The 27296-nt window shown below is 39.0% G+C and overlaps 1 protein-coding gene across 4 annotated transcripts in view; it reads left to right on the top strand.

Annotated features, from left to right (window-relative positions):
* The first annotated feature begins 7790 nt into the window (after positions 1 to 7790).
* Positions 7791 to 27296, top strand: part of SYBU (syntabulin) — a 115511-nt gene continuing 96005 nt past the window's right edge. For 2 of the 4 annotated variants that reach the window (XM_008001376.3, XM_008001375.3), the window contains exon 1: positions 7791 to 8246. Coding sequence is in view for 2 of the 4 variants with exons in the window: in XM_008001382.3 (XP_007999573.3) it covers positions 8222 to 8246 (25 nt within the window). In the remaining 2 variants the exon portion in view is untranslated. The remainder of the gene's footprint in view (positions 8247 to 27296) is intronic. The other 2 variants (XM_008001382.3, XM_008001383.3) reach the window with 2 other exon arrangements.

Below are 27296 nucleotides of genomic sequence, written 5' to 3'. Positions count from 1 at the left end.
TTGATTGGGGAAGTGGTAAGTGTCCATGAAATCTTCACAATTTATGTTCAGAGATTACAGTAAAGACAGGCATTAGAAATTATAAAAGTATTAATTTGGGGAACTAATAAATGTCCATGAAATTTTCACAATTATGTTCTTCTGCCATGGCTTCAGCTGGTCCCTCCATTCGGGGTCTCTGAGTTCCCACAACAGGGCATGAAATACTTGACTGAGATGCTAAGGGAGATGACTGAGACACCATTCCAAAAAAACTGTTGGTATTTCTACCACAAAGGAACTAAATTAGGATCTCATTTAGTTATAGCATATAGTTCATTGTAAAGCTAAGTCATCCAGGTATTTTAGGCTTGTGTGCTGTTCCAAATAAATAAGACTCCATCTTGGGTCTCCCAGTGGGAACTCTGGTTCTGGTGCCTGGATCAGAGAGGGCAACTGTAACACTTGTTGACAGCTGGAAGACCTACAAAGTCTTCATATTTTTCTTTAAAATCCTTTGAGAAGCTTTTATTGTGAATTTTTATGTTAAAGTCTATCTTAAAAATATGACCTTGAAACCCCCTTGGTTCGTCTTTATTTTACACATACATCTACCCACTCACCTCCACACACATTTTATGGCCTATATCATCTAAAATATAACATGTGCATCCATATATATACACATCCCATATATCCTTCACACATATAATATACAGTTGATCCTTCAACAACTAGGAAGTTAGGGGTGCCGCCTCCCATGCAGTCGAAAATGTATGCATAAGCTTTGGCTCCCCTAGCCCTAACTACTAATAGCCTACTGTTGGTTAGGAGCCTTATAAATAACATAAACAGTTGATTAACACATATTTTATATGTAGTATGTATTATATACTGTATTTTTACAATGAAGTAAGCTAGAGAAAAGAAAATGTTATTAGTAAAATCATAAAGAAGAGAAAACACATTTCCTATTCATTATGTGGAATATATATCATTACAAAGGTCTTCATCTTCATCATCTTCACACTTAGTTGGCTAAGAAGGAGGAAGAGGAGGGATTGGTCTTGTTGTCTGAGGGGTGGCAGAGGCAGAAGAAAAACACGTATAAGTGGACCTGTACAGTTCAAACCCATGTCATTTGAGGGTCAACTGTAATCTCATATTTTTAAGAATATATATGTGTATATATATGAATATAAATAACTCAAATATAATGCATGCAAACCTCTAGATTTATTCATCAGAGATGGCAGATAGGGTTTCATAGAAGGGTCAATGCCAATTCATTTCAGGGGTTGCCTGTCGTGCTGTGTTGAGAAAGCTTGTGAGGCCGCCTTTGATTGCATAAGAACTAGAACTATCATTCACTATTGATGTTTGCCTCGGATAACAGAGGTGAAATGGTGGACATGAGTCAACATATTTGCCATCTCATTCCTTAAGGATATCACACATTGACAGATTTCTTAAATGTAATGTACTCTTGCCCCAAGCTTACCCCAAGACAGTGATTAGCTCTCTTAAGAACTGAGGCAGGTGAAAAAGTTTGTGATGGTTACCACCTTGATGAAGAGGATAAGAGTAATAATAACTTAGATTTGCAAAGCACTTCATTATTTTCAAAGTATCCTCGTGGGTTTTATCTCATTGAACCTCTGCAACTTTTTCTATTTTGCAGATTACAAAGCTGAAGTCGGTAGGGCTTAATGAAGTCAGTGGGGCTTAGTAACTCATCTGTGATTATGTGAAATTCTTGACAGAGATAAAACACAGAGGTTCTGACACCTAAATGTGACTCCTGTCCTTCAGGGACAGAAGACAGTCTCCCAGGAATTGGAGGTAGCTCACTGCTCTGAGGTAAGAGTGATTAAGTTTCATCACATATTTTTTAACACATTCGTGTAGTTAATATTCATTAATTGTCTACTACATTCATTAAGTGCCTACTGTATGCAAGGAATAATCACAGAAATTACGAGATTGTTTCAAAGTTTTTACAAGATATTTTGGAGAAAAATGTTATAATACAGCAAGAACTTATTAAAACATTAGAAATATTGAAACAAACAGTCAATAACAAATATAACCATTACTTTCCATGGGCCAGGCAATGACAGAGACATAAATAAGAAAAAAACAAAATGCCTAATGCTAAGGAGCTCAAAGAAATATTTTTCTTAATTCTCTGAATTGATTCCCTTAATTCTCAGTCTTTTCAATAATTTGGTGTCCATACAATCACCTGGGAAGTGTGTTGAAATTGAGGATTTGATTTGATGAAGGGTAGGCTCCAAAATTTATCTAATGCACATGGTATTGATCTATGACCCTCACTGTAAAATACATTATGAACCCATTTAAAGAGCCACACTGATTGGATAAAATGTAGGAACTGGTTTACTGGTTCCTGATTTGCTGGTCTCCAGTCTAGTCCTCAATATTCAGTGCCAGTGTGTAAACTGAAAGTATTAGTCTCATAAAACTCAATCATTTGTGATGATGTTCTACAGTGGTAACTTTTATAATTATAAAAATTAAATCATGAAGCACATTTTGGAACCAGGTAGTTAGGAGAGCCACCAAGTTTAACATGATTATACCAAGTTAAAGAAAAACCACAGGTCGGGTGTGGTGGCTCACTACTGTAATCCCAACACTTTGTGAGGCCAAGGCGGGTGGATCACGAGGTCAGGAGATCAAGACCATCCTGGTGAACATGGTGAAACCCCATCTCTACTAAAAATACAAAAGAATTAGCCGGACCTGGTGGTGGGCGCCTGTAGTCCCAGCTACTCGGGAGACTGGGGCAGGAGAATGTTGTCAACCCAAGAGGCAGAGCTTGTAGTGAGCCAAGATCATGCCACTGCACTCCAGCCTGGGTGACAGAGCGAGACTCCACCTCAAATAATAATAATAATAATAATAATAATAATAATAATTTTAGTAAACGTCCTTGAAATATATCTAAGTTAGTTCAAGCTGCTACATCTTTTCCAGCCTAGGCCACAGCGTGAGACTCTAACCCCCACCAAAAAAAAAAAAAAAAGAAAGAAAAGCCACAGCTGGCCTTCCTTTTAGGGTTGCCATTCATCTCTCTGTATCTTTACGTATAATATTTATATCTTCTATATCTATCTTTATGTATATGTGTATAATCACACTGTGAAAAAAAATACATTGTTCCTTTAACATTGTTCAAAACTTTTACCATAACCTTTATAACCATAGATGACCTACCATATAATGCCCTGATGACAGCCCTACACACATATATGCATCATCGAAACACTGGGGGTGGAGGACTGACTTAAGCCTTTCATATCCATAACTTTAAAACTCACTAATTTGCTACTGAGTTTTCCCTTAACAATTGCCTTAATAGCCTTGATTTATGGTGCATTATTATCTTGATTTGTTGTGCAAAAACTTGTTAAAGACATTCATTTCAATTTGATATGAACTTACTCCTTTGCATGAAGACACGACACTGTCTAAATGTATCTACATTGTGACAGAAGCTGTATAGTATGGCCTCATTATTATGAAGCTGTTAAAATAATGTAGCAGAATATCCACTAATAGATAAAATTACATGTAATGTTTGATGGGAAAATCAAGCTGCAAAACAGGGAATAACATTTAAAAATATATGTATGTCATTAGAATGTACACATATGTCATATCTATAAAATTTATATTCATAGAATAATATAGAAAAAAATATAATTATGATTACTGCAGAGAATGTGATAAGTAATTTTTATTTTCTATTTTTTATCTTACATTTTCTATGCTTTCTATATGTATAATCTTGTGACAAAAAATATTCTTTAACATAGTATATTCATTAACTTTCTATTTTACTTAAAAGTTATATGAAAAAGACTGGGCACAGTGGCTCACGCCTGTAACCCCAGCCCTTTGGGAGGTGAAAGTGGGCAGATCACTCGAGGTTAGGAGTGCAAGACTAGCCTGGCCACCATGGCAAAACCCCATCTCTACTAAAAATACAAAAATTAGCCAGGCATAGTGGCGGGCACCTGTAATCCCAGCTACTCAGGAGGCTGAAGCAGGAGAATCGCTTGAGCCCAGGAGGAAGATGTTGCAGTGAGCTGAGACTGGCCACCGCCCTCCAGCCTGGGTGACAGAGTGAGACTTTGCTCCCCGCCCCCAGAAAAAAAGTTATATGGAAAAGATACATATTATTAGTATTTATCTTTGAGTGAGAGATTACAAAGGATTTTTTCTTCTTTATGCTTTTCTGCATTTTAAAACTTTCCACAATGTACTTGTTTTTCTTTACTTTAGAAAATCAAATAGAACTATAAGGCAAACCCAGTGCCAACTGATAGAAATTATTCTCTAAAGGTAGAACATAAAGTCATCTTGAAACCTAGGTGTTCCGGGGCATTACAGGGCCTTTTTGATCATAGACTATACCTTGAGGAAGACAATACCGAAAATCTATAATCTTTGGCTTCATTATTTCTTCTCTAAATTCAAAGATTTTTTTTAACCTGAGAAGAACTTACAGTAATTGCTACCACAGCACTAAATAAAGATTATGGGAGTTATATTTTCCAACACACCATAAAAAATTGCATGATAAGCAAAAATAGACACTCTAGATAATTTTGATGAGAAAATCTAAATTGAGTGATGGTTTGCACACATATCTTAAACACAGACATATGAAGAAGCCATTATCAAGTTCAGCTCAGAAGTTGGGGATATTTGGACACACAACACACTAATAAAAGCATGTTCCTCCAGAGAAGCCATGAGTCCCGTCTCATCAGCGATCACTGAAATGGATTTGAGGCACATTTGTTGGCCTTAACACAAAGAATAGAATTGTGGCCATAAACACCTTCATTTTATGATGGCAGACATATGATCAAAGCCTCAAAACAGGAAAAGATTCACTCTCCTCTGACAAGATCCGTTGCTATGGTGATGGTCTGCTTGGCCATGGCTGAGCGGCTTCAGGTGGCTTCAGTTTTGGAAAACAAACTAGGCCATGTTTGAACCACCTTGCTTACACAGCAACCGGACAAAAGAAAATCGCTTACATTAATTTAAGTGAATTATTTACCTAAAAATTCCATTGCTGTAAAATTTTCTATGTGATGAAGACTGAAATGTTTACCTCCAGCGTGGAAACTTCTGAGCTCCAGGCTTCCACTAACAACTCCATCTCTCATTTTAACTTCTTTAAAACAGTGTTAGTGCCTGAAATGACCTTGTTTTCTCCCACTCCTTTTATCTAACTCTCTCTGTCAGAATATCACTTATTTGAGGGCAAAGATGCTATTTTGTTCATCACTATAGTCCTAGCATCTAAAACTGTGCCTGACATATAATAGTCACTCAATAAATTTTAATTGACTGACACTGCCTGTTCTCATGATACCACTTTTTTATTTTATTTTATTTTGAGACAGGGTCCAGCTCTGTCACCCATGCTGGAGTGCAGTGACACAACCGTAGCTCACTGAAGCCTCACCTTCCTGGGCTCCACTGATCCTCCCGCTTTGGCTTCTGGAGTAGCTGAGACGAAAGGCATGTGCCAAATGCCAGGCTTTTTTTTTTTTTTTTTTTCTTGAGATGGAGTTTTACTCTTGTTGACCAAGCTGGAGTGCAGTGGTGCGATCTTGGCTCACTGCAACCTCCACCTCCCAGGTTCAACCGATTCTCCTGCCTCAGCCTCCCAAGTAGCTGGGAGGGACTACAAGCATGTGCCACCTTGCCCAGCTAATTTTTTGTATTTTTGGTAGAGACGGGGTTTCTCCACGTTGGTCAGGCTGGTCTCGAACTCCCAACCTTAGGTGATCCAACCGCCTCAACCTCCCGAAGGGCTGGAATTACAGACATGAGCCAACATCCCCAGCCCCACTTTCTTATTTTAGAATTTTCAACAATATTCTTAAGAATGTAAGGTGACTGTAGATAATCTACTTTCTGTGGGCATTTGTTTCCTCATTTATAAAACAGGGGAAATTAACTAATCTATACGTTTCTTATCTATACTAAAATTTAATGACTATGTGTTCAAACCTTACTTGAATTATAAAATATTCCTTTTCCACTTCATTCACTGTGTTTCTAATGAGCTCTTTTCTTATTTTCATGTACAATAATGTATGCATAGTTACAGCTCACAAAGCACTTTTGTTTCCATTATTTCCTTTGACACTTACTTCAAACTCCCGACCCATGATGGTACTTGCTATTTCTGTTTTCTGGATAAGGATTATAAGCTCAGAGAGGGCATATGACTTGCTTCAATTCACCGTGCATCTCATTTCACTAAATGTGTCTGTTACAAATAAAAGTTGTTCATGTCAGTCGCAGTGGCTCACACGTGTAATCCCAGCGCTTTGACAGGCTGAGGCAAGTGTATATCAAGGTCAGGAGATCGAGACCATCCTGGTCAACATGGTGAAACCTTGTCTCTATCAAGAATACAAAAATTAGCTGGGTGAGAACAGAAAAAGAAAAAGAAATTGTTGGGATGTGTGGCATTGTGTTATGAATATGTATTTTCAATGCGGGAAGGATTTCCAGGGCTTAGAAAACACTAGAGAGAAGAAATCTTCACGTCTAAGCCTTACAGTGAGAAGTAGAAGAGATGACCAGAAAACGAAAATGAACTGGAACAAAAAATAAAATGCTTAATGCATTTGACATGTGCCAAGTTAAGTAGGCACATGAGACTGTCGTTTCCATTGCATAAACTTGCGCTGCCAAGTTTCCTCACACATGAATGTAAGTAGGTTGGACTTTAAACTAACTGTGTGCTAAGGCTAGTGAATACAGTAAGGAAGGGAGGCAGGGAAAGGAGAAGGGGTAGGATGAGGACAGGGATGCTACTCTCCAGAAGCATCCCTTCCTTCTGTACAGAAAGTTCCCTTCAAGGGTAAAAATTAAGAGTAATCTCAGAGTAAGCAAACAACATCGCAAGAATCTCACCTAGAAGAGTCTTTAGCCAAACTGTGGTAGCGACTCGTTCACCCTTAGCTATGATAGGACGATGCAACTGGTTTCATCACGAAGAGCCTTAGGAAAGTTAGGAGTTCTTGATGAGGCTACCTAGCTGCGACTCTGGCAATTCTGAGGGAAGAAAGCCCCTTTGCAACAGTCTCTTCAGAACCCTTCAGAAAAGCAGGCAGTGGCGTTGATGATTAAGTTTGCATTTGGACTAAGAAATTAGCACACAGTACCCTTTCCAGTCTTGGATTCCCGTCAGCCCTACCTAAAGTCACAACAAATTATATCTCTATTGCACTTGCTATTAAAGAAGTCTGGAGTATTTTTGTTAAACCCAATTGCTGTTATCTCCTGAGAACTAGAAAGTGAACAGCCACGTTTATCCCCAGATCAAAGATCAGGAAACTCAGACAGAGACACACTGTTCAGATGAGGCGCCCAAGGTCACTGGTGAAGTTAGAAAGAGCTTGAAGCTGCAGGTAAGTCTTCGCCCCCCAGTTTTGAGCAGTGCCTCCTTAGCTGTCGCCAGACAGGCAGGCTATGGTAGCGAGAGAAATTTTCCCAGGGAGACTGTCCTAAAGGGCACCTTAGGTTCACGCTGCAGTCAGTGTTCAGGGCTCTTCCTCTCCAGTTTGAGGATAAGGGTACTCCTTAGCAGGGGGGTGAGTAAAGACCTCGAGGGAGACTGGGGTCCGAGGCCCGCAGCCGCCCCCCGGGGATCCGCTCCGGATTGTGCAACGCAAGCCCTCCCAGTCTCCGCTGGGGCTCCCTCATCTGTCAGGAGCCCAGAGCCTCTGCAGCGCGCCACCCACGCTGAGAGCCGCTTCAAGAAACAGATCCTGCAGCATAATCTGCCAGGGCCCTGGCAACAGGAACCAGTCCTTCAGGCAGCGAGCCCCGGGAGCAGAATCCTGGCGCCCCCGGCGCGCGGCCCTCACCGTGCCCACGCCGCTGCGCCCCACCCAGCGGTGCTGGCCTTTTGGTCCCCCGCCTTTCTCTCTATTTCCTCCTCAGCCCCAGCCGCCGCCGGGCTGGCTGCAGAGGCCAAGCGGCCGCCGGCACCAGAGCGCAAGGGATTCCGCGGCACCACGTGTCCGAGCCGGGCTAAGGCGGGCGGAGCGGGCCGGGCCCGGCTCCCCGGGCCTGAGCGCAAACCAGCAGCGACGCGGGGTCCCGTCCGCACCGGCACCCGGCCCAGCCGGGGCCCGGTCTCCCGGGCGCACGTAGGTGCCTCCTCTTGGACAGCGCGATGGGGCCCTTCTGGGCGAGAAAGGGTAAGACTGGGGCGCCTATGCGGGCTCTGCTGTCAGTGCCCGCGGACATGGGAGGGTGACTGATGGGCTTGGGTCCAATGAGGGCAGTGATGGGGCACTCCGGACCCCGGGACCACCCTTTCTAGCGCGGGAGGTATCCAGGGTGCTCGGCGATGCACAGAAGAAGGTCGTGGAAAATGGGGAATCAAGGGCACTCTCAGCTCATAGAGGCCAAGGGAAGGGCATTCCTGTTTGATTGGTTGTTGAGATGGCCAGGCTAGACTCCTCGTTGCAACAAGCAAGATTGGCCAGGCCAATGTATAGGCCGTCGGTTTTGAATCTCCCTTTACTGGTTGTTCTCTGGAGTGGTTTTGGAAATGGTGGCTTTTGATAAGGAAAGTTCATTAAGAATAGGTGTTCTCCAGGAAGCCTTCACTGAGCTCTCCAAAGAGGGAGACAGTCCCAAGTCCCCAGAGGACACTTTTCAAGTTTCTGCTTCCTGGAGAAACTTTCGTAAAGACTATTCCAGGTGAGAAAGGATGATCTATTTTCCATTAATGTGTTCTCGAAGGGCTGCATTGATGAGCTCAAAACCTCCTCATGGTGGGTGGTATCAACAGGTTTGGATTTAAAATAGAGGTAAATTCTACAGTAAAAGAGACCTGTAAGCTTAATTTAGTATGTGGAAAAAGATTCTGAAAGAATCTTTTTAAATGAAAGAAGCTACTGCAGAAAATTGTTGCTTTTATCTTCCCCCGTGTCCGGCAGGTAGTGCTATCAAGGAAAACGAGACTCCACTGCTAGGTTCCTCTTAGGTCCTCTGGCCTTGATCCCAGAGCCTGTGCAGCAGACGCAAAGGGCAGCTGTGACATCTGGATATCTCTTCTCGGGAAAGGGCCACATTTCAACCCTACAGATCAGAATATTCAACTTAAAGTTTCTGCCAGATCAGATTCTTCAATAGGCACATTTTAGGAATGTTTGCCTTTTCTTCCCCACAGGGTGCCCTTGGGGCAAAAGGAGTCAGGTATTCTTTACACCAAGTTTTCTCCACTTGTACATTTGGGAGAGCAGTAGCACCTGTCTCTTAGAGATGAGCCCAAGTGAAATCATTTTTTTTTTATATGCTTCAGATTTTAGAGCAGCAATGTATTATCATAGAGCAGATTTTGGTCACTTACTTTATTTTACAATAGCACTATTTTAATGCAGAATATATTTAAAGTACACTGTTCAATTCATAATGATCTGTACGTATTTAAATAATACTTTATTCACTTGGTTTGTATTTAATAGTCTTTACAGTGATCTCATAATTGAAACTAAATAATTGTATGCATTCTTAAATGTTGATGCACTGAACAAAAAACAAAAAATGAGTCCAAAACTTTATTTTTACAAATGATCTACTGAGCCTTGCAGAGAGTAAATGAGCAATTTAGCCAGTGGCGCACTTAGAACCAGCTGTCTCCTAATAGTCTTTTTTTTTTTTTTTTTTTTTTTGTCATATTGTAGTAAGAGTAGGTAGAAGATAAGTTCAAAAGAGTAATACTGCAAACTAGTGGTTGACAAGGTTTGGAGACGGGATGAGGGTGAGAAGAGTGTGACACTAAAAGGGTAGCATGAAGGAGATCTTTGTGAGGATGGCATAGCTATGTATCTTGATTATTGTGGTTACACAAGTCTACATATAAGATAAAATATCAGGCCTGGCGTGGTGGCTCGCGCCTGTAATCCCAGAACTTTGGGAGGCTGAGAAGGATGGGTTACTTGAGTCCAGTAGTTTGAGACCAGCCTGGGCAACATGGTGGGACCCCATCTCCACTAAAAATACAAAATATAAAAAAAGTAGGTGGATATGGCAGTAGGTGCCTGTAGTTCCAGCTACCCAGGAGGATGCAGCAGGAGGATTGCTGGAGCCCAGGGTGCAGGGAGCTGTGATAGCACCACTGCACTCCAGCCTAGGTAACAGAGCAAGACCTTGTATCAAAAATAAATTAATTAATTAAAGAAAAGAAAAAAATCATAGAGCTGTAAACAGACATTACACCAATGTCAATTTCCTGACTTTGATATGATACTGTAGGTATATGATATAACCATTGGGGAAAACTGGGTGAGGGGTGCATAGGATCTCTCTCTACTATCTTTACAAACTTCCTGTGAGTCTATACAAACTTAAAATGCTTGTGCTACAAACTAACACCTGCACATAACTTTATTGATATTTAAAAGACCATACATACCATGAAGATGTAACTAATCATGTTAGAGTATCAAATAGCATCTTGGCAATAGATATTAATTTCAGTTTAGTTAATTTCTGTTTATTTAAAATTTTGGAAAACAAAGAGAAAGTGTTTTATTTAAATAGTACTTGTGCGAAAATAACAGCTGGTGTTTTTCTTTTCTTCTCTCTCTTTTTTTTAAAAAAATACTGAGGTTTTGAGTCTACAGTTGGTCTTTTCTCTTCTTCTTAGCAGGATGTTTTCTGCGGTTCAGGTGACAGAACCCAGCGATATGACCAAGCAGACATGATAAAGCGGATAGGATAGAAAAAAAAGAACAAAACTGATGTTCATAAAGATCTCTCATTGAGAGAAATTATGAAAGTAAATTAAGTTATTTTAAATATCTGAACAGTCTTTTGTGGATGTTCAGAGCCACTGTCACCAACATTAGGGTGTTTTTTCTTTGGAGTTGGCCACCAATGGCAGAAGTCCCAGAATATCTAAATGTATCCCCAAAGGAAGCAGGGAACTAAAGCTTCCGTGGTCTTGTAGACTGACAGCAGATGCTGGCAAAGGAAAGAAAGGTTCCTGTGTACATACTTCTGACAAAAGAAATATTCTTTTGCATGGGAGAAGGCAGTATTTCCAGAACTTCAGTTTTTCTAGTATACTTCACAATTTTTATCATCTCTGAATATGAATCATACCACTATTTACTTATTCTTACTTAAATTAACATATTATTTTTTACTTGGACTTTATCAAAGGAATAATGCCTACCTATGAAATACCATGTTTCATATGTTAGTTACATTTCTCCTAATGTGTACAAATAAATACATATTACAGCTTTACAAAAGACATCCATGAACCACCTAAAATTATCTGTGTACCACCTAACGTATCAGGAAACACTGTACAATGACACAACCTTGGGAGGTGCTCCAGGGCCTGATGATGAGGGAAAGCCTAGCTATATAGGGTAAGCAGAGAAAATATTAAATTAAAAATTTACCTCTAGATTATTTTTCCTATATGGTCTTGTGAATTGTCAAAATATAGTTAGAATTAGTACTTCTAGTGTTAGAACAATCCATTTAATTATTGGGAAGATCCATTTATCTTTACATTGAAAGTAGATATGAACTCACCAAATTACCTCTACTGTATCTCTACTGTCACCCAACCAAACATTCTGTATAATAATTCCATGTGACACTTTGCCAGAAGCCTCATCAGAGTCCATATGCTCTGCCAATTCCAATCCTATCTATAATAAGAAAAAAAAAATCTAGACTTGGTCCAAGTAATTCTTAGAAGCTGAGGATGATCTCTGTCACTTTTTTCTTTTCTAAGCACCCAGAAACCAACATTTTATTAACTTGTGCCAAAATATTGTCCAATGTTTCATTTCAGTCTCATCAATCAGGTTTTACTGGCTTTCCCTTCTCTCTGGTTTTTGAAAATCAGAACTATATGCTTGGCTTCTATATTTCCAATAACTTAGAATCTAATGTTCAGGGTTCTTCATAGACATTAACAGTGGTACCATAATTCCATTTGTATGAGATGGAATTGTAAAGCCCAGTTCATAACTTGTTAAATGTCTTAAGAGAAGCTAGTGACATGACTTGACCTGAGCTTTATTCTCTTTTGCCAAGTTTTATTTTTTCCTTTTTAGTTTGGAAATAATTTTTACTTGACTGAGAAGCAAAAGAGTCACTAGACAGTTATGTGTTCTCTTATTCATCAGTATTAAATGAACTGTAACAAGTAGTGAGTTTATACTTTTCTTTTGCTTCTTACATAAAACATAAAGTGAATATTTTTCTATTTCTTATTATTTTTGTAAGTCATAGTTCAAAATTAGAGTTCAGTCTTCTTTAAACTGTGAACTGAAGATTTACCGTATCAAATGTTCTTGGGATCAGAACCTTAGATTATTCAGTTTTTTGCATTAATAGTAATGGTATTTATTATCATAATATTTAATTCAGCTTTTAAATTAACCAAACATCTTTATTTTATTTGAAAATGGTGGGATGTGAGAGATTACAAAATAAGAATATTCTGAATGACCTTCTAAGTAAAGATATGCAAGTAGAATACAGAAAGAGAAAGAATTAAGAAATTATATATTTCTCTGAAAAGAAGGAATTAAATATGAATTTAATCTCAGAAGAGTACTTATTTTCTTATTCCCTAAAGAAAACTGTGAACTTTTGATGACCCAACTAAAGACAGTTTCCTGACTTAAAACCTTAAAAATCAATTTAGGTTCAACTTACTAACTGTGAGAGTTTTCTTCCCAAGGACAGAGCTGACATCTTTTGTAGCATAAATGAAGAATGGGTGGAAGGTAATATTAACCGGTTCTCTTCCTTCTTTCTTGATTTAACCTGTACCTGGAGAAACTCAATTCATAATTTCATCAATTTTGTACCATTAATACACACCAAATTAACTTTAAATGGTATGGAATGATAGTCTAAGTGAGTAGGAGCCATTAAACCTGATGACACTTAAATGCATTCATCACATTGATGTATGTGATGTATGTCTTTTAAAGGGCCATTATGTTTTTCTGTGAGAGAAGGGGTTTGAAAGTGTAAACTTTATATTACCTATATGAACATTCTTTAGTATCCATTTGGTTCTTAAAACATATTAAAATGGAAGGTGGCTGTAATAAAGTTATTTTTAAATTTTAATCAAAGGTGAACATTTCCTGTAACTCCCAAGAGTAAGGTTGTCGGGGGTGCTTTGTCCATGGTGCTGAAACGGGCTCTTCCTCAGTGACCTCACTACAGAATTAGGTACAGAAAGAAAAAAAATGGCATTTCTTCCAGTTAATGACTTACAGGAATACAAATACTGTCTTTAAAAATTATCTATTCTTCAGTTTTATAATCAGCATGCAAAGAGAATTTGCAGACATTACTAGTTTGTATATTTGAGTGATGTGCTTGTAGGACGAATTGACAAATATTTGTTCTTACCCTATTTGAAGTACAGCTTGGAAATTTTTATCACTTAACTCCTACAATTTCTTTATTCATTAAATTAATAATATTTAATAGTTGTCAATTTCTATTTGTTTTCTAAAAACTCCTCAGTTTGTAATTTTTAGTCCCATAGTATTGCTTTCTCTCTGACTTTTATTACAGTAGATAGTTTGGGCATTTTTCATATAATTTTAAATAAGAAAAATTATGTCTCTTCAAATAATGAGCCATTGTTTCCATTACCATTTATATGTTTGCAGAATACTTATTATCCACAACAAATTGTCAAGAAATACTTAATGCATATAATTTGGAGGATTATGAAGAATTTTTATACATGGCCTTTGCCCCTGAGAAACCTTAAATATAATAATTACTGCATTTGCATAAAAAATAAAATAATAACAACACAAAGCAGTGTATATTACTAGAATTTAAGATCATTGAGGGACTGGACCTGTTTGATTTTTTATAGATTTATCTCAAGTATGTAACACAGTTCCTAACTCATAGTGAGTGCACAAAAAGTATTTGTTAAATGCTTTAGAACATTAGTGAATGAATACGTGCAAAAAGAGCTACAATTGGTGGCACCAATCAGATGGTGTTGATTTACAGCTACCCACTTAAGAAGGAGTATGCATTGTCTAATTATAATGTTATGGAAATTGATATACATTTATCTGTTTTCCTCCATGCATTAAATTATGAAAAGCAAAAATAAGTCTAACATGTTTTAGGTGTATTAAATGTTAGGTATTTTTTCAGTGTTTTACACATGCCCTTCACTTATTGGTCACTACAATTATTACAATTTCCTTATTACAAATGAGGAAAATTAAGAGACTGTCTTAAGTAACCCAGTCAGTAATTGGCAATTCAGAATAAAACTCAGCCTGTCTAATTCTGAGTTTTTAACTATTACTATGCCAAAACTCCAACCTATCCTTGAGCATTTAAGAGCTTTTATAATTTTCATGCCATCATGTAAATTCTAGCCCTTTAGGAATCTTTCCCTTGATCTTTTTAAGGAAGATCTGTTACCTAAGCAACCTTGCTTTTCTAATTAACAGTAAAGAAGTCACTTTCGTCCCTCTTTATAATAGCAAAAGGAAACTTTATTCATGGGAAAAAGCATAAAATCCCAGAACCAGAGCCATCCTTTGGGTTTATGTAGAAAGCAGAGGAAGAAAAGACAGAGTGGGAAAAGAATAGATAGTCCTCTCTACCCTGTGCCCTAAGTTGGAAAGGTTTTGTAGGGACTCCACAAGTAGAGTGTTCTCCTCTACTTCTTTTTGAAGTGAAATAGCTGTGGCATGAGGTTTAGCCAAAGACTTTTGAAACAATGTTCCAGACAGAGGCTTATTTTTTAGTTTCCAACAAGACCAATATCAAACACCCTGAGCGAGATTGATAATGTTTTATACAATAATATTAAACTTATGTACAGATGTTTAATAAGCCCAGTATATAATTTCCTCACAGTATTTCCCAGTCTGATATTTCCTATCTTTATGTCACATTTTTGAAATCAAAACTTTTAAATCCAGCATCTATTATTTAGCTGTCACCACTAATCATTACTGAAGTTTGTCCAGAAAACTTATCAATCATCTTGAATTTAACTCACTTATGATCACTTTTCATAAAGAAGTACAAAAAGAATAGATTTAGTAGCTTTGCTGTGTTAATCACATAAAATTCTTACCATTCTTAAATTTGCATCTGGACATCCAGCTTGAAACTTAAAAATGAAAGTTAACTAAGCCCAATAGTTCTGAAAACATTCCACATACTGACAATACCTAAACACTTATTTTCCTTGTTGGAAAACACCAAAGACAACCTGATTTTCCTTGCTGAATTAATAATAAAGTTATGCATTAGGTGAAGTGTATTGGTTTATTCTCCCAGTAGTAATGAAGACATGTCTGAAACTGGGTAATTTATAAAGGAAAGAGGTTTAACTGACTCACAATTCTGCATGGCTGGGGAAGCATCAGGAAACTTATAATCATAGTGGAAGAGGAGACAAACATATCCTTCTTCACATGGTGGCAGTAAGGAGAAGGGCAAAGCAAAAGGGGGGAAAGTTCCTTATAAAACCATCAGATCTTGTGAGAACACACTCACTATCATGAGAACGGTATGGAGGTAACTGCCCCCACGATTAAATTATCTCCTACTCGATAACTCCCATGATATGTTGAGATTATGGGAACTACAATTTAAGATAGGATATGAGCAGTTGACACAGACCCAAACCCTATCATTCTTCCCCTGACCCCTCCCGAATCTCATGTCCTCACATTTCAAATCACAATCATGACTTTCCAATAGTCCCCCAAAGTCTTAACTCATTCCAGCATTAACCCAAAAGTCCAAGTCCAAAGTCTCATCTGAAACAAAGCAAGTCCCTTCTGCCTATGAGTCTGCAAAATTAAAAGCAAGATAGTTATTTCCCAGATACAATGGGGGTACAGACATTGGACAAATAGACTCATTCCAAACGTGAGAAATTGGCAAAAACAAAGGGGTTACAGGTCCCATCCAAGTTCAAAATCCAATATGGCAGTCATTAAACCTTAAAGTTCCAAAATGCTCTCCTTTGACTTCATGTCTCACATCCAGGTCATGTTGATGCAAGAGGTGAGCTCCCATGACCTTGGGCAGCTCTGCCCCTGTGGCTTTGCATGAGACAGCCCAGCTCCTGGCTGCTTTCACAGCCTGGTGTTGTCTTTGGCTTTTCCAGGCACACAGTACAAGCTGTCAGTGGATCTACCATTCTGTGATCTGGAGGACAGTGGCCCTCTTCTCACAGTCCTACTAGGCAGTGTCCCCAACCCCACATTTTCCTTCCACACTGCCCTAACAGAGGTTTTCCATGAATGTTCCACCCCAGCAGCAAACCTCCATACATCCTCTGAAATCTATGTGGAGGTTCCCAAACTTCAGTTCTTGACTTCTGTGCACCCACGGGCTCAACACCATATGGAAACTACCAAGGCTTGGGGCTTGCACCTTCTGAAGTCATGCCCAGAGCTGTGCCTTGACCCCTTTTAGCCATGGGTAGAACAGCTGGGATGCAGGACACCATGTCCTGAGGCTGAACACAGCAGGGGGGCCCTGGGCCTGGCCCACGAAACCATTTTTTCCTACTAGGTCTCTGGTTCTGTGATGGGAGGGACTGCTGCAAAGATCTCTGACATGCCCTGGAGACATTTTCCCCATTGTCTTGGTGATTAACATTGGACTCCTTGTTACTTGTGCAAATTTCTGCAGCTGGCTTGAATATCTCCCCAGAAAATGAGTTTTTCTTTTCTATTGCATCATCAGGCTGCAAATTTTCCAAACTTTTATGCTCTGCTTCCTCTTGAATGCTTTGCCACTTAGAAATTTCTTCCACCAGATACCCTAAATCATCACTCTCAAGTACAAAGTTTCACAGATCTCTAGGGCAGGGACAAAAATCCCACCAGTCTCTTCGCTAAAACATAGGAAGAGTGACCTTTATTCTAGGCCCCAACAAGTTTCTCATCTCCATCTGAAACCACCTCAGCCTGTACTTAATTGTCTATATCATTATCAGTATTTTGGCCAAAGCCATTCAACAAGTCTCTAGGAAGCTGCAAACTTTCCCACATCTTCCTGTCTTCTGAATCCTCCAAGTCTCTAGGAAGTTTAAAACTTTCCCACATTTTCTTGTCTTCTTTTAAGTCCTCCAAACTGTTTTAACCTCTGCCTGCTACCAATTTCCAAAGTTACTTTCACATTTTCAGGTATCCTCATAGCAGCACCCCACTCCTGGTACCAATTTACTGTATTAGTCCATTCTCATGCTGCTAATAAAGACATACCTGACACTAGGTAATTTATAAAGGAAAAAGGTTTAATTGACTCACAGTTTCAGATGACTTGGGAAACCTCAGGAAACTTACAATCATGGTGGAAGGGGAAGTAAGCATGTCCTTCTTCACATAGCAGCAGTAAGAAGAAGTGCCAAGCAAAAAGAGGAAAAGCCCCTTATAAAACCATCAGATTTCATGAGAACTCACTCAGTATCACAGGAACAGCATGGAGGTAACAGACACCATGATTCAATTACCTCCCACCAGGCCCCTCCCATGACATGTGTGGTTTATGGGAACTACAATTCAAGATGAGATTTGGGTGGGGACACAGCCAAACCATATGATGAAGTGACTGACATATTATTGATATGCTTTCCAGTCCTGTATATATCAGTAAATATCTGGAGGCTTGTAAATTAAATGATTGCTTGCTCCAAAATAGTTTTTTCCCAGTTATTGAATTATGTGTATTGTTATCCAACTATTGTATATAAAAAGAAGAAAATAAACTTCATAATTTATAAAGGCCCTAGGAGAAGGGATGAGATATCACATAAAACACCTTAAATTTCTTCTTAAAAATTTGAGATTACATAGCAATCCCTGCTTTTCATTCCCTCTGTACAATGAAAAACAATATTAAACATAATTTGAAATTAAATTTTCCCTATACTTTAAAATATATCATGTTAACACATGAATAAACTGCACTGCTAAGTTTTCTTTTACTCTGTATGTCCTTAACTTTTTCACATTATTTATCATCCTATTATACTAAGCTTAATCTATATTTCACTGCCCTAAGTAATTTCTTTCTCCTTTTATACTAACTGCTTTTATGTATTTTAATTAAAATTTTGCACGCCAAGAAGTAAGAGGTGAAAACATTCAGACACACACTCTTGACTTCCTTAATGGACATTCACAAGAAGTGAAACATTTCTTTTCCTAGTGTCTCTAATATATGTTACAAATGAGATCAGGTAACATTAATGTGACCACGAACTTGTAGCTGCTCAAATTTACGCATTCTTCGTGTTGTTTGTTTTACTAGCGCACAAGGGAAATACTATCTTCTGGGACTTTTTTCCCTCCATCAGGATATTTAAGCTGGAAGCTTTGTCAGACTGCATCAGTGTTCCCTGAGTAAGCAGGAATGCAAACTGCAATTTTAGCATTAGCATTCTACTTAGAACAAAGGGAGGTGGCCGGAAGCAGTACACACTAGTGCAGAGCTTTCTGGCTTCCCTTTAAAGAGTAGGCAGAGCCCTTTGACTCTTGGGCTTATTTAAACAAGTCTCCAGTCCTTGACTGCAGAACTGAAGCCTTATATAGTTCTTTCTATTTGGCCGAGCCAGTAATTTTTGATCACTTCTTCTTCCCAAGACGTAAGTTTGCTTGTTGTGGTAAGGGAGGTATATTTGTTTTGCTTAGGGGTTATATTCTTGTCAAAGATTTGTCATAAAAATATTAAGGAAGATGTGGTTAGCTAAATCACATTTTGTAAAATGTTGCTGATATTCCAAATAAGCCTAGTTTTGGAGTTACAAATGATCGGGAGAAAATTTAAGTTTTCAAGACAGCATTTAAATAGCAAAGAATTTGTATTGTCTGACTTATGATTCCTGCAAAGAAATTATAAATCATGTATTATAAAATTATTCCTAATTTGTCATTAGTGTAGAAAGCTGTTTTCCTTTTATCAAACTGTACGATTTCTGTGTACTAATTTCTGTGGGTTCTTCACTCTGAGTCTCTCTGATCTGATTGACCAGGAGAGAGCTGCTAACTAGAGTAGCACGCCGCCATTCCTACACTTGGCAGGTTGAGACAGTAGTTGAGCAAAGGAGTTTAAATTAGTTTCTATTTAGAGTTTATTCCAGATTATATAATAATTTTGTACTGCAGGCTTTGCTCTAGAATGTAAGTGAAAATTAATGCTCTTGATCTAGAATCATTTTAAATTGAATTAATTTGAATGTGATATGCTAGTTGTTTTGTGGTTGTACAAATTGAATACATCTGTAGTATATAAGAGTTTATACATGTTCTCCTGGTTGGGAGTTTTCACAGGTTAGGGTTGAAGTGCCATATCTGCTCTTAAGTAAATGTGTTGTATTATTTATTGCTAAACTATCAAGTGTGTACATTTTCAAAAATAGCTACCATGAAGGTAATGGTTTAGTTTACAACTTGGAGACTCTTGCAGGTGAAACTGGATTTAAATACAGCTATTTTTCTTATTGGCTCCAATACTCTTTGGCATTAAGTGGGTACCAGTTAAACTCCCACCTCAGCAAAAGAGGAAAGATTGTTGTCCAGTGCTCTAAAGGCAGTTTTATCTCTAGCAAGACTTACATTTTTTCAGTTCAGAAATCTATCCTGAAATGGTGGTAGTTACTGTTACTGTCAGAGTCATCTCATTCCTAATAATACAGAGAGCTGTCTTACTTGTGCTGTCCTTAATTCCTCACACCTAGCTGATGTCCCAAACCTCACCTTGTTTGAGGTCACTTAGGTGTAATAGCAAAGCAATTACATAAGAAGAGTGCCATTACTGTACGGACAAACTAAGAGCAATGTTTTCCAGCCTAACCTTAACTGCACATTGGAAGATGTTACAGGAAAGGGGTCCTGATCCAGACTCCATGGGAGAGTTTTTGGATCTTGCACAGGAAAGAATTCAAGACGAATTCATAGAGTAAAATGAAAGTCAATTTATTAGAGAAGTAAAGAAACAAAGGAATGGCTACTCCATAGGCAGAGCAGCAGCATGAGCTACTCATTGGCTATTTTTATGGCTATTTCTTGATTACATGCTAAACAAGGGGTAGATTATTCATGAGTTTTCTGGGAAAGGGGTGTGCAATTCCCAGAACTTAGGGTTCCTACCCGTTTTTAGACCATATAGGATGACTTCCTTATATTGCCATGGCATTCGTAAACTGTTATGGCCCTGATAGGAGTGTGTTTTAGCATGCTAATGAATTATAATTAGCACATAATGAACAGTAAGGATGACCAGAGGTCACTTTCATGGCCATCTTGGTTTTGGTGGGTTTAGACCAGTTTCTTTACCGCATCCTGTTTAATCAGCAAGGTCTTTGTGACCTGTACCTTGTGCCAGCCTCCATCTTGTGACTTAAAATGTCTAACCTCCTGGGAATACAGCCCAATAGGTCTCAGTCCTATTTTACCTGTTCAAGATGGAGTTGCTCTAGTTCAAACACCTCTGACAGAATCACGTGGTGGGCTCCCTGCATCAGTATTTTTTAAAGGTCTTCTGGTAATTCTAAGATTTATCAAGGTTGAGAATCTCTGCCTTAGAAAGAATTGTCTTTCTTCATGATTTTAAACGTTATTTGAAACTGCTCTTGCACCCCATCCCCAGACAGCAATATCAGGTAGTACATTATTTATCTACTTATAAGACAAAGTGAGAAGTGGGGTCTCAAGGTTAACCTAACAATCTTGAGTTATGGGATATAACATAAAATTCATAGGGGTGCAAATGTGATGCTTTATCTAAATGCTAATATACTTGAGGTAAACGCTGGAAAAGTAAACTTTAAAAGGATGTGACTTTTAAAGTTTACTTTTACTTTTTTTTTTACTTTAAATGTTACTTTTCCTTTTTTTTTTTTTTTTTTTTTTTTTTTTTTGAGGTGGAGTTTCACTCTTGTTGCCTAGGCTGGAGTGCAATGTCGTGATCTCGGCTCACCACAACCTCGGCCTCCTGGGTTCAAGAGATTCTCCTGCCTCAGCCTCCCAAATACCTGGGATTACAGGCATGCACCACCATGCCCAGCTAATTTTGTATTTTTAGTAAAGATGGGGTTTTTCCATGTTGTTCAGGCTGGTCTCGAACTCCTGACCTCAGATAATCCACCCACCTTGGCCTGCCAAAGTGCTCAGATTACAGGCGTGAGCCACTGCTCCTGTACTTACTTTCCCATATCTAAATGTAATAAAGTTGTGCTTGAGTTATTCAGCAATGTTTATCACACTTCTGTCTCTGAGACCCATCTTAGTCTGAAGTTTGGAAAACACCTACTCCAGCCAGTTTGCTCAGGTAGAAAAAGTGGCTAGAATACTGCATTTATAGGGTTGCTGAAAGAATTGAAGATATAATGCATGATAAAATCTAGCATAGTGCCTGACATACAGAAGGTATTTAATATGTTAGTTTTCAGCTTCCTCCCTCGGCTTATTAATTTTAACATTAAAGTGTCTCAGGATAACCTTAAGGCAATGAGTAGAGAAAAACTATTACTTCCCATATATTATGATGGTTCATCTGTTGTTTTTTAAAAAGGATTAATTCAAAGCTTTGCCTGGAACATGAGGTATATTTTTTGCAATTTACTTCAAATAATTAAAGAAATTCAAAGTCATTTAAAAATCATGCAGAAAATGTAAAGTTTATTAATTTGTCTAAATGTTAAAGAAAAAAATAACTAAAATATGTCCTTATTTTGGTCATTGGTAAATATACTGCAGAATGCATTTCAAATTATTTGAGTGTGTTCATATTTTTTAATTGAAAAAGTACCACGGGTTGACTTGTATGTATTACTTTTAAAGTACCTTAATTTTTTTTTAGTTTTGTAAAGACTATTGTCACTTATTGGCACAAGTTCTTTAAAGGCCTCTCACAAATCTTAACACACGTGCATAACCCTCGCTTCTATACAATAAACCAACTACAGATTTCTAACTCTTTTTTTCCTGTATCTTCCTTAACACACACACATACACATACACACACACACACACACACACACACACCCTGAAAGCCAGAGAGAGAGAAAAGAGAAATGGAGACTCAGAGACAGAGAGACAAAGAGCGAGCGAGAGATTTTTCCCACAACATGTATTCCAAGATCTTAGCCAACGTAAGTGATCACAACTGACTACTGTGAAAGTAATCAAATAAATACCAAAGTATTTTAACAAATAATAACAAATAACAAAATGACATGTTCTTCATTATGCAGAAAATCCCATTCCCTTTTGGGTGCCATGTCCATAGCTCAATTTATGAAGAAAATATTTAAGTCATTTTTAATCATACAACTTCTGGACATTAGACTATGAATCCAATCCAGAAATTTCTAATACTTTTTCTATTCCAGTTGAATTCTCAATAATTTATATTTGTATACAAAAATCCTGATGCTATACTGTGAAATTGGAGTTAAGCAACTGCTATTTATAATGAAAACCCGGATTCCAAGTTGCTAGACTACAGTTAATTAAATGCACAGCAGCCTTAAAATGACTTACATTTGCTATATTCTTTCCAATAATGATAACCAACTACACGATAACTTAATTTAATAATGACAGTAAGTATTTTCCTTAGATAAGAATGCTTTTGATTTTTGCACATTGATTTTGTATCCTGAGACTTTGCTGAAGTTGCTTATCAGCTTAAGGAGATTTTGGGCTGAGATGATGGGGTTTTCTAAATATACAATCATGTCAACTGCAAACAGAGACAATCTGACTTCCTCTCTTCCTAGTTGAATACACTTTATTTCTTTCTCTTGCCTGATTTCCCTGGCCAAAACGTCCAACACTATGCTGAATAGGAGTGATGAGAGAGGGCATCTTTGTCTTGTGCTGGTTTTCAAATGGAATGCTTCCAGCTTTTCCACATTCAGTATGATATTGGCTGTGGGTTTGTCATAAATAGCTCTTATTATTTTGAGATATGTTCCATCAATACCTAGTTTGTTGTGAGATTTTAGCATGAAGGGGTGTTGAATTTTATCGAAGGTCTTTTCTGCGTCTGTTGAGATAATCATGTGGTTTTTGTTGTGGGCTCTGTTTATGTGGTAGATTACGTTTATTGATTTGCATATGTTAAACCAGCCTTGCATCCCAGGGATGAAACTGACTTGATCATGGTGGATAAGCTTTTCGATGTGCTGCTGGATTCGGTTTGACAGTATTTTATTAAGGATTTTTGCATTGATGTTCATCAGGGCTTTTGGCCCGAAATTTTCTTTTTCGGTTGTGTCTCTGCCAGGTTTTGGTATCAGGATGATGCTGGCCTCATAAAATGAGGTTGGGAGGAGTCCCTCTTTTTCTGTTGTTTGGAATGATTTCAGAAGGAATGGTACCAGCTCCTCTTTGTACCTCTGGTAGAATTCAGCTGTGAATCCTTCTAGTCCTGGGCTTTTTTGTTGTTAGTTTTAGGCTATTAATTACTGCTTCAATTTCAGAACTTGCTATTGGTCTATTCAGGGATTCGAATTCTTCCTGGTTTAGTCTTGGGAGGGTGTATGTGTCCAGGAATTTATCCATTTCTTCTAGATTTTCTAGTTTATTTGTGTAGAGGTGTTTATAGTATTCTCAGATGACGGTCTGTAGTTCTGTGGGATCAGTGGTGATCCCCCTTTATCATTTTTATTGTGTCTATTTGATTTCTCTCTTTTCTTCTTTATTAGACTGGCTAGAGGTCTACCTATTTTGTTAACCTTTTCAAAACACCAGCTCCTGAATTCATTGATTTTTTTGAAGGGTTTTTCTTGTCTCTATCTACTTCAGTTCTGCTCTGATCCTAGTTATTTCTTGCCTTCTCCTAGCTTTTGAATGTGTTTGGTCTTGCTTCTCTGGTTCTTTTCATTGTGATGTTAGGGTGTCAATTTTAGATCTGTCCTGCTTTCTCCTGTGGGCATTTAGTGCTATAAATTTCCCTCTACACACTGTTTTAGCTATGTCCCAGAGATTCTGATACATTGTGTCTTTGTTCTCATTGGTTTCAAAGAACTTATTTATTTCTGCCTTAATTTCCTTACCCAGTAGTCATCCAGGAGCAGGTTGTTCAGTTTTCATGTAGTTGTGCAGTTTTTAGTGAGTTTCCTAATCCTGAGATCTAATTCGATTGCACTGTGGTCTGAGAGACTGTTATGATTTTCATTATTTTGCATTTGCTGAGGAGTGTTTTACTTCCAATTACATGGTCAATTTTAGAATAAGTGTGATGTGGTGCTGAGAAGAATGTATATTCTGTTGATTTGGGGTGGAGAGTTCTGTAGATGTCTATTATGTCTGCTTGGTCCAGAGCTGAGTTCAAGTCCTGAATATCCTTATTAATTTTCTGCCTCGTTGATCTGTATAATATTGAGAGTGGAGTGTTAAAAGTCTCCCACTATTATTGTGTGGGAGTCTAAGTCTCTTTGTAGTTCTCTAAGAACTCGCATTATTTTGCTCATTAGTTGATGCAGTTTCTTCATAGTGTTGATGGTCTTTACAATTTGGTATGTTTTTGTAGTGACTGGTACCGGTTTTTCCTTTCCATATTTAGTGCTTCCTTCAGGAGTTCTTGTAAGGCAGGCCTGGTGGTGACAAGAATGTCAGCATTTGCTTGTCTGTAAATGGTTTTATTTATCCTTTGCTTATGAAGCTTAGTTTGGCTGGATATGAAATTCTGGGTTGAAAAATCTTTTCTTTAAGAATGTTGAATATTGACCCCCACTCTCTTCTGGCTTGTAGGGTTTCTGCAGGGAGATCTGCTGTTAGTCTGATGGGTTTCCCTTTGTAAGTAACCTGACATTTCTCTCTGGCTGCCCTTAACATTTTTTTTTTTTCATTTCAACCTTGGTGAATCTGATGATTATGTGTCTTGGGGTTGCCCTTCTTGAGGAGTATCTTTGTGGTGTTCTCTGTATTTCTTGAATTTGAATGTTGGCCTGTCTTGCTAGGTTGGGGAAGTTCTCCTGGATAATATCCTGAAGAGTGCTTTACAACTTGGTTCCATTCTCTCCATCACTTTCAGATGCACCAATCAAAAGTAGGTTTGATCTTTTCACATAGTACCATATTTCTTGGAGTCGTTGTTCATTCCTTTTCATTCTTTTTTCTCTAATCTTGTCTTCATGCTTTATTTCATTAAGTTGATCTTCAATCTCTGATATCTCTTCTTCTGCTATATCAGTTTGGCTATTTATACTTGTTTATGCTTCACAGAGTTCTTGTACTGTGTTTTTCAGCTCCGTTGGGTCATTCATGTTCTTCTCTAAACTGGTTATTCAAGTTAGCAATTCCTCTAACCCTTTTTCAAGGTTCTTAGCTTCCTTCAGTGGGTTAGAACATACTCCTTTAGCTCGGAGGAGTTTCTCATTACCAACCTTCTGAAGGCTATTTCTGTCAATTCATCAAACATATTCTCCATCCAGTTTTGTTCTCTTGCTGGTGAGGAGTTGTGATCCTTTGGAGAAGAAAAGACGATCTGGTTTTTGGAATTTTCAGCCTTTTTGCACTATTTTTTCTTCATCTTGGTGGATTTATCTACCTTTGGTCTTTGATGTTGGTGACCCTTGGATGGTGTTTTTGTGTGGATGTTCTTTAAGTTGATGTTGATGCTATTTCTTTCTGTTAGTTTTTCTTCTAACAGTCAGGCCTCTCTGTTGCAGGTCTGCTGGAGTTTGCTGGAGGTCCACTCCAGAGTCTGTTTGCCTGGGTATCACCAGCAGAGGCTGCAGAACAGCAAAGATTGCTACCTGTTTCTTCCCCTGGAAGTTTCATCCTAGAGGGGCACCCGCCAAATGCCAGCCAGAGCTCTCCTTTATGAGGTGTCTGTCGGCCCCTGCTGGGACGTGTCTCCCAGTCAGGAGGTATGGGGGTCAGGAACCCACTTGAGGAGGCAGTCTGTCCCTTAGCAGAGCTCGAGTGCTGTGCTGGGAGATCCACTGCTCTCTTCAGAGCCAGCAGGCAGGAATGTTTAAGTCTGCTGAAGCTGTGCCCACAGCCACCCCTTCCCCCAGGTGCTTTGTCCCAGGGAGTTGGGAGTTTCATTTATAAGCCCCTGACTGGGGCTGCTGCCTTTCTTTCAGAGATACTCTTTCCAGAGAGGAGGAATCTAGAGAGGCAGTCTGGCTACAGCAGCTCTGTGGTGCTGTGGTGAGTCCCACCCAGTCCAAACTTCCCAGTGGCTTTGTTTACACTGTGTGGAGAAAACCACCTACTCAAGCCTCAGTAAGGGCAGACGCCCCTCCCCTCACCAAGCTGGAGCATCCTACCTTGACTTCAGACTGCTGTGCTGGCAGCGAGAATTTAAAGCCAGTGGATCTCAGCTTGCTGGGCTCCATGGCGGTGGGATCTGCTGAGCTAGACCACTTGGGTCCCTGGCTTCAGCCCACTTTCCAGGGGAGGTGTTTCTGTCTGGCAGGCATTCCAGGAGCCACTGGGTTTGAAAAAATGACTCCTCCAGTTAGCTTGCTGTCTCCCCCAAACAGCCACCCAGTTTTGTGCTTGAAACCTAGGGCCCTGGTAATGTAGGCATCCAAGGGAATCTCCTAGGCTGTGGGTTGTGAAGACCATGGGAAAAGTGTAGTATCTGCGCCACAATGCACCGGTCCTCACCGCACAGTCCCTCACAGCTTCCATTAGCTAATGGAGGGAGTTCCCCAACCCCTTGTGCTTCCCAGGTGAGGCAATGCCCCACCCTGCTTTAGATTGCCCTCTGTGGGCTGCATCGCTGTCTAACCAGTCCCAGTGAGATGAGCAGGGTACCTCAGTTGGAAATGCAGAAATCACCCACCTTCTGCGTTGATTTCACTGGGAGCTGCAGACCGGAGCTGTTCCTATTCGGCCATTTTGCCAGCCGCCCCCAACTTTTAAATTACATAATGTATTTTGGCTGGGCTTAGTGGCTCACACCTGTAATCCCAGCACTTTGGGAGGCCAAGGCAGGCGGATCACCTGAGGTCGGGATTTCAAAACCAGTCTGAGAAACGTGGAGAAACTCCACCTCTACTAAAAATACAAAATTAGCTGGGCGTGGTGGTACATGGATATAATCCCAGCTACTCAGGAGGCTGAGGCAGGAGAATCGCTTGAAACTGGGAGGCAGAGATTGCGATGAGCTGAGATCCTGCCATTGCACTCCAGCCTGGGCAACAAGAGCGAAACTCTGTCTCAAAAACAAAACAAAAAAATTCATTTTGACTTCATAAATGAGTTTTTCAAAAAGGT

This window comes from Chlorocebus sabaeus, chromosome 8, assembly GCF_047675955.1.
Source record: "Chlorocebus sabaeus isolate Y175 chromosome 8, mChlSab1.0.hap1, whole genome shotgun sequence".
NCBI classification, from domain to species: Eukaryota; Metazoa; Chordata; class Mammalia; order Primates; family Cercopithecidae; genus Chlorocebus; species Chlorocebus sabaeus.
Note: the sequence above shows the minus strand (reverse complement) of the source record. Positions and strands in the feature narration are given on the sequence as shown.